Source organism: Prionailurus bengalensis, chromosome D2, assembly GCF_016509475.1.
Source record: "Prionailurus bengalensis isolate Pbe53 chromosome D2, Fcat_Pben_1.1_paternal_pri, whole genome shotgun sequence".
Classification (NCBI taxonomy): domain Eukaryota; kingdom Metazoa; phylum Chordata; class Mammalia; order Carnivora; family Felidae; genus Prionailurus; species Prionailurus bengalensis.
In genome coordinates this window covers 28,809,283-28,830,263 of record NC_057351.1, presented here as the reverse complement: position 1 = coordinate 28,830,263, position 20,981 = coordinate 28,809,283, and the positions used below count along the sequence as shown (strand labels likewise).

The window sequence follows — 20,981 nt, the reverse complement described above, 5'->3', positions numbered from 1 at the left end:
TTTTGTGAACTCAATTCTTTCTAGAAATTTAATATGTTTATTGTGTTGGGGAAGAATTTTCAGTTATATATTGATTGAGATACAAAGACTTACCTATGTGGGGAATGTAGGTAGGCATATGGTATCCTGACCAGTTTGACTTCCAGGTAGTTGGTACAATAAGATGTATTAATTTCCTTATCGAATAATTGTCAAAAGCCTCCTGAAGGAAGCAGATGAGAAACATAAGAAATGTGAATCCATCAAGGAGATGATCCAAAAACAAAAGGTTCAAATTCCAGTGGTATAATATTATAATGTTTTTGAGCTATTATATCAAATCTAGAATTTAGGATTATTATGTTTATTTAGTAACTCTCAATTCTGACTTCATGCTGTTATCTTTTGGAGAGTTTTTAGAAATGTATATTGTTGGGGCACCTGGATGGCTCAGTTGGGTAAGCATCTGACTTCAGCTCAGGTTACTATCTCATGGTTCTTGAGTTCAAGCCCCACTTCTCTCTCTCTCTCCTAACCACCCCCCTCTCCGCCCCTCATGGGATATTTTCTCTCTCCCTCTCCCTCTCTCTCACTCTCTCTCTCTCTCTGCCCCTTGCTCACTTGCCCCCCCCCCCCCAAAGAAATGTATATTGTTGCCTAGCGTAATCCCTAGGTGATTCCATTATGCATCTAGGTTTAAGAACCACTACTTTAGTAGACCATTTTGAGGAGGACTTTAATGAACCAGGATTGCAGTAATTTTTAAGCTGTATGTTCCTTTGAGATGTCACAGTCCTAAAAGAGGCAGACTGGGCAATGTGAAACCCTTTGACTGAAGCAGTTAATCTATTTTATATGCTAGGATTCCATTTAATATTTCATTTGTTAAAAGAGTACCCTTGATTAAAAAATTTTGATTGCCCTTGCCTCAAAGGTAAAATGGTTGTTAGATTCTACTTAGTTTTTCAGTAATATGATAGACTAGATAACTTGAAAGCCCTTTCGAATCAAAAAACCTTTTAAATAACATAGATTAGTTTGCCAGGAACTAAAGGGAATGCCACAGGGCAAAAACAAATCTAGAAACCATAGCTGTTTGTTTGAACTGACTTTGGAGGTGCCCTGAAAGAATTTGCAAATGTAGGTAATATATTAGCTTATATTGCTAAAAAAAAACACCCGAAAACTGGCTTAAAACAGTTTTTTATTTTGCTAATAGTTCTTTGGTTCAGTAATTTGGGTTAGGCTCAGCTGGCCAGTTCTCATCTTAGCTGGACTCAGTTCATCAGCTGGTTATCTGGCTAGGGTTTGGGTAGTTGGCATGGCCTTAGCTGGGACAGCTTGTTTCTGGCCCAGGTTGTACGTCATTCTTCAAACACTTATTTTGGATTAGTCTCCTGATAGTAGAACAGGGTTCCTAAAGAGAGAGGGAGAAAGAATTCAAAGCCACTTGTAAGGCATAATATCAGATTTAAGACATGGAGAAATAGATTCCTCATCTTGGTGGGAATAGCCACAGAAGTCATATTATAAGCATAATGGGTATAGGGAGAGGAATACTCTTGGCTTTTTTGATAAACAGTATACCATAGAGGGCAAAGGAGTTTGGGACAGGAGATGAGGCCTAAGAGCTGATAGAAGCATTAGTGAGGCCTTAGGCCTGAGAAACCATGTCCTCCCAATAAAACCACATCATGGAAAGAATTCACAATGAAATATTCCCTTGCTTATAAGGAGACTTTTCTGTCCTTGGTCTCGTTTCTGATTTGAATCTCCTCTGAGAATTTGTAATCACAGGGTTGCCATAAGGTGGGTTTGGGGCTTGTCAAAGTAGTCCTGGGTTGGTGTGTATGTATTAAGTTTCACAATGTATAACAGTTTTTTAAATTAAATAACAGGCTGGCAGATTTGGGAGGGGGAAGGAACTTCAGAAATGAGATAAGACGTAGTCATTGAAACTTAAAAATCAGTGAGTAATTAAAACAGCAGGTTGGACACACTGCTAAAGAGAAAAGTAGTGATTTGAAAAGCAGATCCAGAGAAATTACTCACAAGGGGCATGGATATAAAAGAGAGATTAAGAGACTGGTAGGATATATTGGAAGGTGCAACATTTATGTAACACTATCAAGGAGAAAATAATTGAATAAATGTGAGACAAACAATATTTATAGAAAAGATACTTAAGAATTTGCCAGACATGATGGAAGCCATAAAACAAGTTGAGGAACACAAGGCCTGAGCTGGATTATCCTCTTTAACCCATTCCTGAATACACAGTGGTGAAACATCAGGTTCACTGAGTAGTGGGTTTTCTTCAGCATCAGATCTTCAGTTTCCAAGGTTTGCTTCCCCTCTGCCACTTCCAAAGGAGTCTGGGTGCATACGTATATGTAAGGTCACTTTCTTTAGAAGAGAAAGGAAGCTTTGTTTTATTATTTTATTACACACACACACACACACACACACACACACACACACACACACACACACCAATAAGAAGATTGGTAGTGGATTACTTGCCTGTTTCTTATTGTAAAATTTTTGATTGGTGCCCTGGTAGTGGACCCTCATAGAAAAGCTTCAGGCTAGAATGTTACAGGGAAGGGAAGGGGAGAACTTAACTTGGACATCCTAGTTAGATGCTACCTCTTGTGCTGAATCATCTTTTATAAGGGATTCTAGTATAGATCTGGGCCTTTTTAAATTTGGACATTTGTGGAAATTTTCGGGGTCATGTTAATGCAGCCTACATGTGTGGTACAGAATTCATTGAATATACAGTAAGACTTTTAATATTATGTATAGACAATTTAAGAAGTATAATAGTTTTGTTAATGTATTTTTAAAAAGAAAAATCATCAGTTAATATTTGTTAAGCTTTTCTAAATGTAAATTGTTTGGAAGGTAACATTAAGTCTGAGATTTTCTATCATTTTACTCTAGGCAGCACACTTCTGCTTTTGTTCCTTCATCAGGACGAATCTATTCTTTTGGACTTGGTGGTAACGGGCAGCTGGGAACTGGTTCAACAAGCAACAGGAAAAGTCCTTTCACTGTGAAAGGAAATTGGTTCCCCTATAATGGGCAGTGTCCACCAGATATTGGTAAGTTCTGTTATTTTAAAGCTTTGCTATACACATTAAAGTTGTTTGTTAAAATGCTGCTCTTAAATGATGAAGTTTTCTACATTTGAATGAAAGAATTGTAAGATACATTGTTTAATGAAAATAGCAAGATATAGAACAGTGTACATATTTGCTTAGTTTGTTTATACTTGCTTATGTATGCATAAGGAAACTCATGGTAAATAAAGTAGTAAAAGTGGTTTCAGAGGGCTAGGCATGTGGGAATTGGGTGGTGGCTAGATGCCGGTGGGAAGGGGTGTTTTTTTTATTTTTAATTGTGGCAAAATAGACATTATTCAAAATTTATGAATTTAGCCATTTAAGATGTACAGTTCAGTAGTGTTCAGTACATTGACATTGTGCAACCGGTCTCCAGAACTCTTTTCATCTTGCAAAATTAGAACTCTGTATTCATTAAACAGCAAGTCTGCATTTACTCCCCCCGATAGCTGGCAGACACTGTTCTGCATTTTGTCTCTGTGTATTTGACTTGACTCTGGGTACATCATGTAAGTGGAATCACACTATTTGTCTTTTTGTGACTGGCTATTTCATAAACTTAGCATAATGTCATTAAAGTTTATCCATGTTGTAGCATGTGTCAGAATTTCCTTCCTTTTTAAGGCTGAATAACATTTTATTGTACATATATACCACATTTTGTTTATGTGTTCATCTGTTGATAGACACTTGGATTATTTCTGCCTTTTGTTACTATTGTGAATCATGCCACTATAAACATGGGTGTACAAATATCTCTTGAAGATTCTGCTTTCAATTTATTTTGGACTTTAAAATATATAATATTTCCTGTTTTTTTGAAAGTTGGATCATAGAATATATTACCTATTCAAAGTATTAAAATTTTTAAATTTGCAGGGTGCCTGGGTGTCTCAGTCAGTTAAATGTCTGACTTCAGCTCAAGTCATGATCTTGCGGTCTGTGAGTTCAATCCCTGTGTTGGGTTCTGTTGCTGACAGCTCAGAGCCTGGAGCCTGCATCACATTCTGTGCCTCCCTCTCCCTCTGCCCCTCGCCCACTCACACTCTTGTCTCTCAAAAATGAATAAATGTTAAAAAATATATATATAAGATTTTTAAATTTGCTTCTGTATCCCTATGGCTTTAACCAAGTCTTTGATTTATTTTTATTTTCTATTTTTTTTAGTGGACCTGGTTATTTTTTCATTGGTGTTAATTTATTTGCTAAAGAGTTTGAAATATTTGAATTAATTTTTTTAATGTTTATTTTTGAGAGAGAGGGACAGAGACCGAGCACAAGCAAGGGAGGGACAGAGGGAGAGGGAGACACAGAATCCAAAGCAGGCTCTAGGCTCCGAGCTGTCAGCACAGAGCCTGACGTGGGGCTGGAACTCATGAACTGTGAGATCATGACCTGAGCTGAAGTCGGATGCTTAACCGACTGAGCCACCCAGGTGCCCGTAAAATGTGCTTTTTTAAAATAGATACATTTCCTTTACTATCCTAAACTGTTTCTCAGAATTTTGTTCTTGTTCATTTAATCTGTCTGATTTTCTTTGGGATTTTTCTTAGAGTTATAAGACTTGTGTCTCTCAATATTTTATTCAGCGATGAGCATACTGTAAAGGTTGATATTTGAAAAGGTCCATAACTTTTTATGAATGGCCTTGAAGATTCTTTTTTATGTATTTATTTTTTAGTAACTAAAAGGCTATCAGTTACACTTTCATTTAGCAAAGGTCAGGATATCATACTATTTTTTCTTGTTTTTGTTTGATTTTGTATTTAGTATATGGCTTCATTTTCTTCTAGTTACTCTTAGGTTTAGGACGTGCATTTATTTTAGTAATACTGTTCTTGTGTCCTTAGTGGCATGTTAGTTTTATTATATCAGTTTCTTACCCAAAAGGCACTGTTAATAACATAATAAAGAGATTATATAATTTAAAGCAGCATGGATATTGTAAGAAAATCATGTATTTGTAAAGTTTAGTCACTTAGGGATGCATTTTGTTATCTTTGAAACTGTACCTTGAGATTATTTGCATTCAAATGGGAAAGGAAATGGAATTTTAAAATTACTTGTTTTGCTGCAACTTCGTTTCATCAAAACATTGTTGATTGACTGTAGACAAAAGGTACAAAGAGCTCAGGTGTCCCATCAACAGATGAATGGATGAAAAAAATGTGGTATATGTATATAATTGAATATTAGCCATGAAAAGGAATGGAATTTTGATACATGCTACAACATGGAAGAGTCTTGCAAATATTATGCTCACTCAAAAGAGCCAGACACAGAAGGACAATATATCAAGTGACTCCTCTTAAATGAGGTACCTACAACAACAGTCAAAGGTATAGAGACAGAAAGTAGAATTGTGGTTACCAGGGACTGGGGGGAGGGGAGCACAAGGAGTTGTTTAATGAGTGCAGAGTTCCTGTTTGGGTTGATAAAAACTTTATGGAAATGAATAATGGTGATAGTTACACTTTTTGAATGTATTTAATGCCACTGAATTGTACATTTTAAACAGTTAAAATGGTAAATTTGATGTACATTTTATCACAAATTATATGTATGTATTGTATATAATATATATAATGGTTGATAATTATTTTGTAATGTACTGAAGTTGTGTAGGATAAAAACTAGTTAAATGTGAATTTAATTTTCTCAGCCCCTCCAGAGGTGAAGCCCATGGCTCCCACCTAAATCACATTGTTAGCATAAACTATCTAATGGGACCTTAAGATCACAGGTAAACAACAACATTGTTAACAGAATATTCCAGACTTGGAACTTGGTATAGGCCAGGGAAGATCTTTCTTTAGAATGTATATAGTTTGGACAACTACATTAGTTTCCTAGGGCTGCTGTAACAAAATATCACAAACTGGATATCTTGAACAACACAAATTTATTGACTCAGTTCTGGAGGCTAGAAGTCCAAGATAAACATGTCAGGGTTAATTTCTTCTGAGTGCTGTAAAGGAGACTGTGTTCCATGTGTCTCTCCTGACTTGTGGCGGTTTGCTGCAATCTTTGGCATTTCTTGGCTAGTAGTAGATACCCGCCTTCATCTTCACATGGCGTTCTCTCTCCATGTGGATCTGTGTCCACATTTTCTCCTTTTATAAGGACATCAGTCATTTTGTATTAGGGGCTCACCATACATAGAATGACCTTGACTTAGCTTATTACATCTGCAACGATCCTGTTTCTGAACAAGTCACATCCTGAGGTGCTTCGGTTTAGGACTTCAACATGTGAATTTTGAGGAGACAAATTCAACCCATGACAATATCCCAAACCTGAGAAGTTTTAATCCTTTACTTCACTGGCTTTATTATAGGCTTTGGTTCCATAACTGCAGCCAGCCTTTGTTCCTTAAAATGAGTTGTCATACCTAAAATCCAATTCTCAAATATGTTCTTCAGATAAGTACTTGGTTGCATAGTTGATTTGTTCAATCAATTATGAAAGAGGTACAAACTATAAGAAGGGGAACAGATTCTTACTGAACCTATGTAAATAATTGTATTACTGTTTATTTTATTTTTGAGAGAGAGAGAGAGAGAGAGAGCATGATCAGGGGAGGGACATAGACAGAGGGAGACACAGATTCCGAAGCAGGCTCCAGACTCTGAGCTGTCAGCAAAGAGCTGGACGCAGGGCTCGACTCATAAACTGTGAGATCATGACCTGATGCTTAACCGACTGAGCCACCCGGACGCCCTATTACTATTAAAACAAAGGAGAACTAGTAAGAGTTTGAATTCTCATTGAATTCTGGGGGTCAGTGTGTGTGTGTGTGTGTTTGTGTGTGTATAAATACATATATATATGTATGTATGTATTATATATGTATTTATATAATATGTATTTATATAATAAAAATATATAAAAATTAATACATATATTATATATGTATTTATATAATATATATGTATTTATATATATATGTATTTATATATATAACTCTTATTTTGAGAGAAAGAGAGAGTGCACTAGTGGGGAGGGGCAGAAAGAGAATGGGGGAGAGAGAATCCCAAACATGCTCCATACTGTTAGCATGGAGTCTGATGCAGGACTTGAACTCACGAACATGTAACCAACTGAGCCACACAGGCACCCCAAAAATCAGATAATAATTTTTTTAATTGACATATATTAATTTCAGGTATAAAACATAATGATTTAGTATTGTATATATTGCAAAATGTAATTAAAATCTCACCATAGCTACAAAATTATTTTTCTTATGATCAGAACTTGCAAGATTTACTCTCTTAACAACTTTCAAATATGTAATAGATTATTATTAATTATAGTCACCATGCTGTACATTACATCTCCATGACTTATTTATTTTATATCTGGAAATTTGTATCTTTTTTTTTTTTTTAACTTTGGTGTTGAACACGTATCACTTTTTTTTTTTTTTTTTCTCAACGTTTATTTATTTTTTTGGGACAGAGACAGAGCATGAATGGGGGAGGGGCAGAGAGAGAGGGAGACACAGAATCGGAAACAGGCTCCAGGCTCTGAGCCATCAGCCCAGAGCCTGACGCAGGGCTCGAACTCCCGGACCGCGAGATCGTGACCTGGTTGAAGTCGGACGCTTAACCGACTGCGCCACCCAGGCGCCCCTGGAAATTTGTATCTTTTGATGCACTTCACCCATTTTGTCCACCCTCCCACCCCCCTTCTGGCAGCCACCAATCTGTTCCCTATATATATGAGCTTTTTTGTTTTTTTAAGACTCCACATAGAAGTAAGTGAGATCATAGGGTGTTTGCCTTTCTCTGACTTATTTCACTTAGCCTAATACCCTCAAGGTTCATCCTTGTTGTAACAAATGTCAAGATTTCCTTCTTTTTTATGACTGAATAATATTCCATTGTGTGTGTGGGGTGGGGGGGGAGAGAAAGAAAGAAAGAAAGAAAGAAAGAAAGAAAGAAAGAAAGAAAGACAGACAGACAGACAGACGTTTTCTTCATCCATTCATCTATCAGTGGGCACTTAGGTTGCTTCCATGTCTTGGCTATTATAAATAATGCTGCAGTGAACATGGGGGCATATGTATCTTCTCAAGTTCGTTTTTTCATTTCTTTGGATAAATACACAGAATTGGAATTGCTGGATTGTCACAGACTATGAGTCTGGAGTTCTCTCTTGTCCAGCAAGAGAGCAGATGCAGAATTGGATATGAGAGAGGCTAATGTCCAGGAGGAGACCAGAGCCCCAAGCAGGGGTTTTGTCTCTTTTATTGAGCTCTCAAGATCTTACACACGTGGTGAACATGAAGAAAACAATCAGATGGTAATTGTTAACATGTGTGTGTAAGAAGCAAAGGATCTGGGGGGCAAGTGGGGTTTGTGATCAAAGCACAATAGTATATTAGTGCCAGATGGAAATTAATTTCCTGAAGTGATATAACAAGTTGCTCGTGATCCCATTATAATATCTCGCTGGCTAACTTTGGGTGTTTTGCCCCATGGTGGCGGCTTTCCGCCCAAACCTTTTTTCTGACCCATTTATGTCAGAAGGAAGTCTTGAACCTATTTCCCCACACTGGATCGTATGGTAGTTCTATTTTTAACTTCTTGAGTTGTTTGTTTAAGTAGGCTCTGCACCCACTGTGGGACTTGAACTCATGACTTTGGGATCAAGAGTCGAGGCTGACTGAGCCAGCCAGGCACCCCTCTATTTTCTACTTTTTTGAGAGACCTTCATAAAGTTTTTTTTATAGTGGTTGCACTAATTTACATTCCAACCAACAGTGCCCAAAGGTTCCCTTTACTCCACATTCTCACCAGTGCTTGTTATTTCTTATGTTTTTGATAGTAGCCAGTCTAACAGGTATGAGGTGATATCTCAGTGTGGTTTTGATTTTTTTTTTTTTTTTTTGTCTGATGATTAGTGATTCAAGCACCTTTTTGTTTACTTTTTGGTCATCTGTCTCCTTGGAGAAATAATCTGTTCATATCCTCTGCTTATTTTTTAATCAGATTATTTGTCTTTTAGCTATTGATTATGAGTTCTTTATTCATTTTGGATATTAACCCCTTATCAAATATGTGATTTGCAAATATTTTCTTTCCATAAGTTGCCTTTTCATTTTGTTGATGGTTTCCTTTGCTGTGCAGAAGCTTTTGGTTTGATGTAGTCTCATTTGTTTATTTTTGCTTTTATTGTCTTTGCTTTTGGTGTCAAACCCCAAAAAATCATCTATCTCGGGGCGCCTGGGTGGCGCAGTCGGTTAAGCGTCCGACTTCAGCCAGGTCACGATCTCGCGGTCCGTGAGTTCGAGCCCCGCGTCAGGCTCTGGGCTGATGGCTCGGAGCCTGGAGCCTGTTTCCGATTCTGTGTCTCCCTCTCTCTCTGCCCCTCCCCCGTTCATGCTCTGTCTCTCTCTGTCCCAAAAATAAATAAACGTTGAAAAAAAAAAATTAAAAAAAAAAATCATCTAAGACTGATGTCAAGGGGCCTACTGCCTATGTTTTCTTCCAGGAGTTTTATGATTTCAGGTCTTCTATTCAAGTCTTTAATCCATTTTGAGTTAGTTTTTGTGTATGGTGTAAGATAGTTGTCCAATTTCATTCTTTTGCTTGTGGCTGTCCAGTTTTTCCAACACCATTTATTGAAGGATTGTCCTTTCCCCATCGTATATTCTTGGCTCCTTTATCATACATGAATTGACCATATATGTATGGATTTATTTCTGGCCTCTCTATACTATTCCATTGATCTATGTATCTGTTTCTATGCTAATACCTTACTGTTTTGATTATGATAGCTTTGTAAAAATAGTTCAACCCTGCCTAGCTCTTGGTTGTCTCTCAAACCTTTGTGATTGTCCAAGGAGTCTTTAATTTTTAATCGCTCCCAGTAATTGAGGGTGTGTGAAGGCCAGTGGGTGTTCCAAATGGGAGGATCTCAGTCAGCACTTAGATTCAAGCTGATTGGAAACCAGACTCTCAGGTAGCAGACTTTAAAGTATGCAAATACGTATATTCCTTGGGGATCACAAGCGTAAGTCCCACTAGCCACTAGATCCTAGAGGGATGCCCTGGGCAGCAACCATGAAAATCAGGGCACCAGACAGTGGTACAAGCTCCTTCCCAGGAAATAACAGTGACTTGAAGTAATGCAGAGGTACAGGGCAAAGATGGCATCCACTAGCCTTAGTCCCCAGAGATCAGTCACCTCAGTAGGTCACTAGATGTATGCTAAACCAGAAGCCTACCCCTAAGGTTGAAGCTCCAGGACATGCAAATAAGCCTTCTTCACAGAAAGACCGATATATTTCCGTCTGCTATTTGTGCTGTGCACTGGTGGTGGTGGTAGTGGGGGTTGCCAGCCCAGAACTGTCTCTTGATTGTTACAGCCCATGGGACCTCCTCTCCCAGGAATGCAAGTCCCACTGTCAACCAGAACGAGACAATCAAGGGTCATCCACTAGGTGGCAGCCACAAAAATCAGAGCAACTGATGTGTATATAGCTCCCCTCTGGGAGATACTGGTGCTCTGGAGTGTGGCAGAGGGAGAGCACAGAGGTAAGGCCTTCCCTCTGAGGTCTCTGGAGAGTATCCTTACAAGTAGAATCTTGAGACTTATGCTTAATTAGAACCCTGCCTCTCAGACTACAGCTACAAAGATAAGCTAATAGGACTCTTGCAGAAAGATTGGAAGTCTCCATCTGTTGCCTCTTGCTATGCCCTAGGGGTGGTAGCTGATTAGGAACTCTTTCTGTGTTGATTACAGTCCTGTGAGACCCATGAGCCAGGTGACGGAGAGGTGTTCCCTGGGCTGCAGCCACAAAAACTGAGATACCACATGAGGATGCAAGCTCCTTTCTGGGAGATACTGGCAAGCTGAAGTGAGACAGAAGGAAATACCATTTTTAATGTTTCATTTCAGCTTAACAAAGCAGAATTTACAAAATTCTTGTGAATTAGATAACTTTAGGAAGACAAATAGTTCCCTTATATATCAAAAACCCCCAGAACATTAAAACAAAATTAAACGTTATTCTAAACAAATAACCACAATAAATTTTTCATCAGTTCATTCATTCCAGTGTGAGGTGTTCTTGTTCTGTTGGATTTTGGATTTGCAGTTTCATAAAACTGCTTATAGACTTTTTAAAAAAAGGAGTAATTCTAATACAGTCCGCTGGTATGTTGTGAAGTTAATTGTCTCCTCAGAAGCCTGTATCTAAGTGTCTATTCTTTGAAATATAAGTGCCTTCATCTAGCTGGTACAGTTCTTTTTGCATGCATCTGAGATGTCCTTTTTTTGAAAACACAAACTCTGGCCGTGTCAGAGTTTATAGGAGAAACTTCAGGCAAGCATCGGAGTAAAACAAAAACTATCAATAGATGACTGAAGCTTAAAATGTGTGTTGCTAATTTATTGCTGATAGTTGTCAAATGGAAAGATCTGGTGAGGGTTCAATATAAGAATAAGATAGCTGACAGGGATATTTGGTTGTTTCTGTGACATGCAAAACACATTATTCCAAGAAGTTTTTTAAATAAAATGTTTCTAAAAGTGACGATTGAGCTTGTTCTCAAATAAGTCAGTGACTCCTTTAACATCTGATTCATAAATGTGGAAGACTATAATTTCTTACAGAAGAAAAATGTTGAGGGGTGTCTGGGTGGGTGCTTCAGTCAGTTAAGTGTCCAACTTGATTTAGACTAAGGTCATTATCTCTCCCTCTTCTCTCTGCCCTTCTGCCAATAGTGCACATGTGCCCTCAAGCACTCTCTCTTTCAAAAAAAAATGTTGAGATATAACATGATAATCCTAAGACCTAATTACCAAGAATAACAAAGAATGTCAAGTGAAGAGATTCAGTAAGTCAGGAATCAAGATTAGACATCAGTATATTTTGTAAAATTTGTGCATAAGTGGAATACATCCCATTTGCAAACAAGACGATACTAGATATGAATTAAAGCAGTAAGAATATACCATGAAACACTTAAAATAACAGTTAAATAATAACTGAAATTAGGATTTACCACCTGAACTTTGATAAATACAGGAAAGCTGGAACAATTTCAGAAGAGTTTTGAATAGTGTTTTACTTCATATTTAAACATCTGTGGGGTTTTTTTGTTTGTTTTTAATGTTTATTTTTGAGAGAGAGAGACAGAGTGTGAGCAGGGGAGGGGCAGAGAGAGAGAAAGACACAGAATCTGAAGTGGGCTCTAGGCTCTGAGCTGTCAACACAGAGCCCAACTCACAGCTTGAATTCCTGAACCACGAGGTCATGACCTGAGCCGAAGTTGGATGCTTAACCGACTGAACCACCCAGATGCCCTTCATATATAAACATATTTCCATGTAAACATACGGAAAGCAAAGATACTGACAAATCTCCAGGGACTTCTTATAAGACAAACAACTTTTGAAATATTTATATTTAATTACATTTTACCATATAAATTTAACTTAGGGAAGATTGGGTGTCTTTTCTAATTTCTTAAATAGTAACACTTTAAAGAAACCTAATTATTTCTAGCATCTCTTCTTATATAAAAGAACAAACTTTTGTGATTCTCCAAGGCCTCTCTGGGAATTCTCAAAGTTACTTTCACTAATATGTAAAAGTTATCTTGCAAGTTTGAGTTTTCTATGTTTAGGATGTGATTTTGTGAATTATGTTAGTTTGCAAGAGCTGCCATAAAAAATACTACAGACTGGATGGCTTAGACAACAAATTTATTTTCTCAACAGTTTTGGAGGCTAGAAGTCCATGATCAAGATGTCATGTCAGCACTTTGGGTTTCTTCTGAGGCCTCTCTCCTTGGCTAGCAAAGTCTGCCTTTTTGCTGTGTCCTTAATGGCCTTTTCTCTGTGTGTGTGCATCACTGATGTCTCTTCTTTTTATTTTAAGGACTTCAGGTATATTGGATTAGGGTCCTTCCCTAACAGCCTCATTTTACCTTGATCATTTCTTCAAAGACCCTTTCTCTGAATACAGCTATATCTGAGTTACTGGGGGTTAGGACTTCAACATATGAACTTTGAGGGAAATAATTGAACCCATAACAGGAAGGCAAAAATCAAAGAAATTATGAGAGGACTTGAACACTTTATTAACATATAATTATTGATATTAGAAACAATACTTGGTTACTCATAGTGACAAAGATTTCAGAGTAAATTGTGGGGGGTAATGAAATTGGAAATGTTTATTAGCTCTTTCAAAACTGAGGAACATTTTTTCCCCCTTAAATAATGAAAGACAATAAAAGCAACATAAAGTATTGAAAACTATTCTTTTTTTTTCCCAGTATATGAAATTTATTGTTAAATTGGTTTCCATACAACGCCCAGTGCTATTCTAATAAGACAAAGAATTTTTGCTGTCTAGCAGATTCACAAGAAGTAAAGAATAACATTTTATATTATAGGTGAAGGAAGACAATCAGTAAACCATGGGAGCACACACTTCAAAATTGAGTGCAATTTGCTAAGACATTAACACATTTTATAGCTTCTTTCAGAGTAAGCAAGGCAAATAAAATTCACTTGTCACATTGTCTTTGGTTATGCTCTTTCGTATTCTGGAACAAACTGACTTGCTTCAGGATAGGTCGTGTTGTCTGAAGAGGGTCCATGAATTCAAAATGACTTTCATATTAATACTAAGATGTTATCTTTGCTAAGATGTAGTGCATTCATTATTGCTCATTTTTAAATGAATCAGTATTTTAAATATTTCTTAATTTTAAACTCTACTCCACTAAAAATTTCTGCCTTTAACCCCTTAAGTACTGAGAAGTTGTTTAGGGTCCTGAGTGTCCTAAAAGTATAAAGGAGTTCAGAGAATATCAAAAACTACTCCTTTTCCTTGTAAGTCAAAAGCATGTGCATAGCTGTATCTCTGTCAGTACTGCTCCTAAATAGAAGTACAATTTACAGAACTGTAAGTAGCTCAGTGATACTTTTTAGGTGGAGATATTCCTGAAGGGTGCTCTAATCAGGACTTAGTAAGGGTAGGGGGAGACAGGGGGCCCTATTTCAAAGTCTTCTCAATTTTCTCTGACAATGTAAAAAGTCTTTTGTAAACAGTAAGGAGAATATGAACTAGCCCTCCTAGATATGATAACATGTGCTGTGTAAAACTGTAACAGATCAGATTATTGGTATATACAGGCATTCCATTATTACTTAATGGAAAGTCTGGGGGCAGGGGGAGTGGCAGAAATCCCCATATAGGTATTGTATATAGGTTTTATTTCAACTTCAAACTCTGGTTGCTTGGTATTGGTGCTTGGAGGTACATACTGAGAAGGACTTTGAGAACACTTTTGGGATAGAGAATAGTGTCAGTATTGCTTAGAGTTGTGGTGTAGGTGGAAGAGGCAGTGCCTTTTCACAACTTCAGAACAAGGCATCACTATCTATGAAGAGGGAAAAATTACTCAACACATGAAAATTGGAGAGAAAAAGTCAGTTTAGATCCTAAGAGTATCCACTAAAATAAGTCATAAAAGGATTCAAGAATTAAATGTTTAAAAGTTCTTAAGAAAATAATTCTCTGATTTGAACATGGGAAAGCTTTGGGACTCCTGGCTGCCTCAGTTGGAAGAACATGTGACTCTTGATATCGGTGTTGTAAGTTCAAATCCCAGGTTGGGTGTAGAGATTACTTAAAAAGACAAAACACATGAACATGGGGAAGGCTTTCTCAGCATATGGCAGTGAAAGTCTTCATAAAGGATGAGATTTAAATACATTTGATTAAATGGAAAAAGAAATCTTCTATGAGTCAAAATTAAATAAGAAAAATGGCTGTAGCAAATACACCCTAAGATTAATTAACCTGAATATCCAAAGTGTTTATACATATTGGTGAAGAAAACAGTAAGGTACCTAATAAATAAATAAGACAAACATTAATAAGAATAAATAGGGGCACCTGGGTGGCTCATTTGGCTAAGCGTCTGACTGTTGATTTCAACTCAAGTCATGATCTCACATTTTGTGAGATTGAGCCCCACTTGGGGCTCTGCACTGACAGCACGGAGCATGCTTGGGATTCTCTCTTTTCCTGCCTGCCCCTCCCCCGCTTGCATGTGTGCATGTTCTCTCTCTCTCTCTCTGTCTCTCTCTCTCTCTCAAATGAACATTAGCAAACAAAAAAAGATGCTTAATAAAGGGAATTAATAAAAATTCCCAAAGTGGAAATTTGTGTTACTAAAAACCCATGCAAAAATTATTACCCTCTTTAGTATTGAAGAAATGCATATTCAAAAAGCAAGAGAAGAGTAAGTAAATGGAAAAGATCAAGACTTGGTATTTTCCTATTTCAGTGTAGCAAACCGTATATAGATGGGAGGAAGCTAATGGGCCAGCTACAAGATGAGGAAGTAATGTTAGCATATCATTATTTTTCAACCCACAGTGAATAGTCTTAGCACTGAGCGTCGGTAGTTCCTAACATTGCAAAAAGGAATCCAGCCATACATTATGTGCTTCCTGATGGATGAATGATTCCCAGTATCACCTTCTAGTAGTTTTGTTTGTTGAAACAAACAAACTTATTTAATTAAAGCCTCTCTAGATCTAACTACCAATTTACAGGAAGTACAAAAGACCGAGAAAAATGTGAAGAGAAACTTTGGGGATACCATCAGCAAAATTCAGTCTGCAAGAAGCTGTATAACACAAATGACTAGGTTTTATAAATTTTTTGGAGTAGTAATTAAAAGGAAATTAAGAAAAATAATTTTTGGCATCTTCCTCATACCCCCCAGAAACTCATTCATGTACTATACTTCTTGATTATTTATAGAGAGCAAAATCACATTTTAGGGATAAATGAATAACATCTTGCTAAACCTTTTGAGAAAGCGAAGGATTTCATGTAGATTTATTAAAATGATATAGAGAAAAGATTTCATGTTGAATCACTGATTTATTTACTATTTTAGATTTACCCTTTTAATCTATTTTTAAAAGTTGTTTTGACCTTAGAGCATTCTTGGTACTTTTGGAAAATTTAGTCATATTGATGTTCTGAACTCTGAACTTCTTACTATTAGTATGTTCTAAGCTAGATAAATATTACTTTATATTATTCATGTTAACAAATATGTAGCGAGTTCTTTTGCAAATAAAACATTATGCTTGGTAGTAGGGAATAAGGAAATTAAGATGTGGTTCCTTCCTTAAGCATTTTTAATTCTGTAGCAGCCACGGTCAAAATAATACAAAATGAAGAATTAGTCATCTAAGGGGTGGTGGGGGTCAGCAGGATGACAGAAATATATTATATTTGGAAATAATTAGCCTTAAGTTAACAGTACTGAGCTTTGGTGTTTTGGTATGTAATACCCTAAGTACTATCCCAGCAATACTTTTTTTCCCCCGGTAGTACTTTTGATAATACTCTTTCCATTTTGAGAAGCAAAAGAGAAGAAAGGAAGGAACTTTGAATGTCTTTTTTTTTTTTTTTTTTTAAGTTTATTTTTGAGAGAGATAGAGAGAATGTGTGCCAGCAAGCAGGGCAGGGACAGAGAGATTGGCAGACAGAGGATCTGAAGCAGGCTCCACACTGACAGCAGAGAGCCCCAGTGTGGGCCTCGAACTCAGGAACTGTGAGATCATGACCTGAGCTGAAGGCAGACGCTTAACCGACTAAGCCACCCAGGCGCCCCTGAATATCTTTTTTTTTTTTTTTTTAAATAGGCTTCACACCCAACGTGGGGTTTGAATTCACAACCTTGAGATTAAGAGTCATGTGCTCTACTGACTGAGCCAGTGAGGCACCTTCCCCCACCCCCCATCCCCTTTTAATCTCTTTTTGAAAAAGAACTTTATTGTCTTCACTTCTAAATTTGCTTATTAATTTTTAATTTTTTTTGACTGGATTTGGGTTTATTGACAAACGGTTGCCAATGAAGAGCTGTGTCAGCTTACTTTTTTATACAGCTATATTGAGAGAAAATAATTTTGCATTATCAAGTGTTTGTTCAAGAAGCTTTTTTAAAAAAATATAATCGATTGTCAAATTAGCTAACATACATGTGTGTATACAGTGTACTCTTGGCTTTTGGGAATAGATTCCGGTGATTCATCACTTACGTACAACACCCAGTGCCCATCCCAACAAGTGCCCTCCTTAATGCCCATCACCCATTTTCCCTGTCCCTCTGATACCCTACCCCCACCAGCCCTCAGTTTGTTCTAGTCTGCCTCCCTGTCTGTAACAAGTTGGGTTTTTTTGCTTTTTGTTGTTTTTTTCCCCCTTCCCTTCCCCTATGGTCTTCTGTTAAGTTTCTCAAATTCCACATATGAAGAAGTTTTAATATTTACTTGTTTGTTGACATTCTTTTAAAAAATGAATATTCTTAATTTTAATTTCTTCTGAGCTGTCTTTTATACCTTTCATTCAGTTTTTACATTATCTTCAGTTTAAACTAAAGTATATTGGGATAAAAAAGATACAGACTAGATAACACCACTTTTTTGTGCAGAAGAAAAACTTACCAACTTCTGAGGTGCTGCTTATGCTTGCAATTGTTCGATGGTCCATCTCATTTCCATAGTAATTATTAAGAATATTTCAAGTCATTTTATATCATTGAATGCTGAATGGTAGGTCTAATTAAATTAGATGATTAAGAGAAAATCCAATAGCATAGTTGATGCTCTGAAAAATGTCATGTAAATCTTGAATTTCTTTGCATTTTATTTTTATTACAGATTCTGAAGAATATTTCTGTGTGAAAAGAATTTTCTCAGGTGGAGATCAAAGCTTTTCACATTACTCTAATCCTCAGGTAACAATAGTCATATAAATAATTATGAAGCTAATTATGAAGCTAAATTACTAGTTAATTAGTAATTATTAATGTTCTTTGTATGTTACAAAGTAATTGCCTTAAATTTTTTTGCCCTCAAGTCTATAAAACTTTTCTGATCCAGTTGGTAAGTATTGTTTCAGGTGCTCAGTAGAGATATACTCTGTTAACAACAACAACAACAACAACAACAAAACAAATGCATAGTGGAAACGTGTCTTGGTTTAAGTTATATATTTGTTTCCTCTGACTAGTCTACTTATTTTTTAAATTTAGAACTGTGGGCCACCAGATGACTTTAGATGTCCGGATCCTTCAAAGCAGATCTGGACTGTGAACGAAGCTCTAATTCAAAAATGGCTGAGCTACCCCTCCGGAAGATTTCCTGTGGAGATAGCCAAGTAAGAAAGACATTTTACCGACACAAAACAAACACAAACATGACCTCTTACCTCCATGGTAGTGCATCCTGTATTTAGAAGTTTTTATTTAAGTATTTCCCAAATGGTTTAGGTACATAAGTTTAAATGTCTAGAATTTCTATAATAATGGATATTTTAAGAGATGTCATTTATATATAAGTTGTAATTCTTTCATGTATGTAATGTTAAATGATAACTTTAAGTACTAAACTTACCCACTTTAGGATTGGGTTTAAAATAATGTTACTTCTAGCATCCTAGGATCACTGTCTTTTAACTTTTGTATTCCATAAAAGATTTGAGTATTACTTCTTTCTTGAATATTTTGCTTATAGATGAACTTGTTTTAGTACTTACAGTTTTTTTGTTTTTTTGCAGGTGGTATTGGGTTTTGGGATATGGGGCTATATCTGATAATCTTTTTTAAATTCTAGATTGTTTTCCCAAATTAAAATTTTTCTTAAAAGCCCAAAGAGTGAACTTCAGAAATATAGCATCCCAGATTAGATTTAATACCATGTGTAATTACGAAAATTAAATGTGTATGTTTATGTAAAAAAAATTTTTTTTAAAGAACTTCAGTTTTTTTGTCTATGGTCATAACCACCCTGACTGTGCCTGATCTTAATTTGATTTCAGAAGCTAAGTAAGGTTGGGCCTGGTTAGTACTTGGATAGGAGACCTCCTGGGAATACCCGGGTACAGTAGGCCTAAAACAAACAAACAAGCAAACAAGCAAAAAAGCAAAATAAGACCATCAGATTTGTTTGAAGAATCAGAGGATGAGATTAGGGTAAACAGTAAACCTTTATCAAGTATTACTTAATTAATCTTTAGTAATTTATAAAACTCTAACTTCTTCTAATTGAGTATTGGTTAGAGGTGTACTCTGTGGCATTAAATATTAAATTAAATATTGTTATTAATAAAAAAGCAGGGGTGGGGTACACCTGGGTAGTTCAGTCGTTTAAGCATCCGACTTCAGCTCAGGTCATGATCTCATGGCTCGGGAGTTCAAGCCCTATCGGGCTCTGTGCTGACAGCTCAGAGCCTGGAACCTACTTCCAATTCTGTGTCTCCTTCTCTCTCTGCCCCTCTTGCTCGCACTCTGTCTCTCTCAGAAAAAAAGAAAAAAAGTGGGGTGCCTGGGTGGCTCAGTCAGTTAAGCATCCTACTCTTGATCTTGGCTCAGGTCATGATCTCAACAGTTGGTGAGTTTGAACCGTGCATTGGCCTCTGTGTTGACAGCCTCGTGGAGCCTTCTTAGAATTCTCTCTCTTTCTCTGTCCCTCCCCCAGTCATGCTCACTCTCTTTTTCTCCCAAAATAAATAAAAATAAACATTTTTTTTAAAAAAGAAAAACATGTAGATTTCTCATTTTGTGATTTGTGGATTTTGAACTTTCTTTCTAGCGAAATAGATGGAACATTTTCTTCCTCTGGTTGTTTAAATGGAAGTTTTCTGGCTGTTAGGTAAGTGGTAGTTCTTTGGTATGTGGAATTTTTTCAAATTTATTGTATTAAGTAATATATTAAAGAAGTGAAATAACTTTATAATTTTATTATTTTCCTTCTTTCTCTCTCTTTTATTTTTGTTTTTTCTTTTATAGCAATGATGATCACTATAGAACAGGCACCAAATTTTCAGGAGTTGATATGAATGCTGCTAGGCTTTTATTCCACAAACTTATACAACCTGATCATCCTCAAATATCTCAGCAGGTTTGTTCTTAAAGTATTTTATATTTGTGTTATGTAGCCTGTTGAACTTTATAATCCATGTTACTTTGTATATAGCCTAATTAACTTTACAGTTTCAAATGCTTCATTATGAAGTGTTGTCTGTGATTTTATTATATAAACTAATATAAGAATTAATAGGGTTTTATTTTAAAACATTTACAATTTAGCTATCAAGTATTTGTAAAGCTTTCCAGATGTTTGAGTGGACCTTTAATTACTTAACATTACACTGTTGGTTAAGTCTTTAGACTTGCATACAAGATTTTTAAAATTTTCTTAGCAGTGCTCTTAGGCATTAATTTTCATTGTGCTTCAAAGTACATTCAGTGATTAATTGTAAGATACATTTTTGTAAGATACCATTTCATGTTTGCTGTATTGTAAGATTTTTCTTCTTCTTTTTGGAAAGTACACTTATTTTAAATAAAGGAGGTTTTACTTTCTGTCAAAATATAGGTGGCAGCTAGTTTGGAAAAGAATCTTATCCCTAAGCTGACTAGCTCCTTACCTGATGTTGAAGCATTGAGGTTTTATCTTACTCTACCAGAATGCCCCCTGATGAGTGATTCCAACAATTTCACAACAATAGCAATTCCCTTTGGTACAGCTCTTGTGAACCTAGAAAAGGCACCACTGAAAGTACTTGGTAAGAATTTTAGTATTTTTTCCTTTTGTAATTTTTTCGCTTTAAATGAAAATCCTCATAAGTTTTTAATTTTTTTGCTGTCTGAAATTTTGCTGTCCTGCTTATTTGACACTTAGTGAAAAATAAACCTATTTTTCCTTTTATTGCTTTTTTTAGTCCTCTGAAAAACTAGTCCACTAGTTTTTAGAGGCAAAGCATGTTAAATATTAAAATTTTAATCAAACACAGCAAAGACAGTATTAGGAAAGATA

The 20,981-nt window shown here is 36.3% G+C and overlaps 1 protein-coding gene and 1 pseudogene across 8 annotated transcripts in view; both read left to right on the top strand.

Moving 5' to 3' along the window:
* HERC4 (HECT and RLD domain containing E3 ubiquitin protein ligase 4) overlaps window positions 1-20,981 on the top strand; it is a 139,909-nt gene that overhangs the window by 61,803 nt on the left and 57,125 nt on the right. For all 8 annotated transcript variants that reach the window (XM_043596458.1, XM_043596457.1, XM_043596456.1 and 5 more), the window contains 6 exons: window positions 2,926-3,086; window positions 17,823-17,899; window positions 18,197-18,321; window positions 19,755-19,814; window positions 19,952-20,063; window positions 20,541-20,730. In XM_043596458.1, coding sequence (XP_043452393.1) covers window positions 2,926-3,086; window positions 17,823-17,899; window positions 18,197-18,321; window positions 19,755-19,814; window positions 19,952-20,063; window positions 20,541-20,730 — 725 coding nt within the window. The remainder of the gene's footprint in view (window positions 1-2,925; window positions 3,087-17,822; window positions 17,900-18,196; window positions 18,322-19,754; window positions 19,815-19,951; window positions 20,064-20,540; window positions 20,731-20,981) is intronic.
* Window positions 18,932-19,053, top strand: LOC122493642 (annotated as a pseudogene).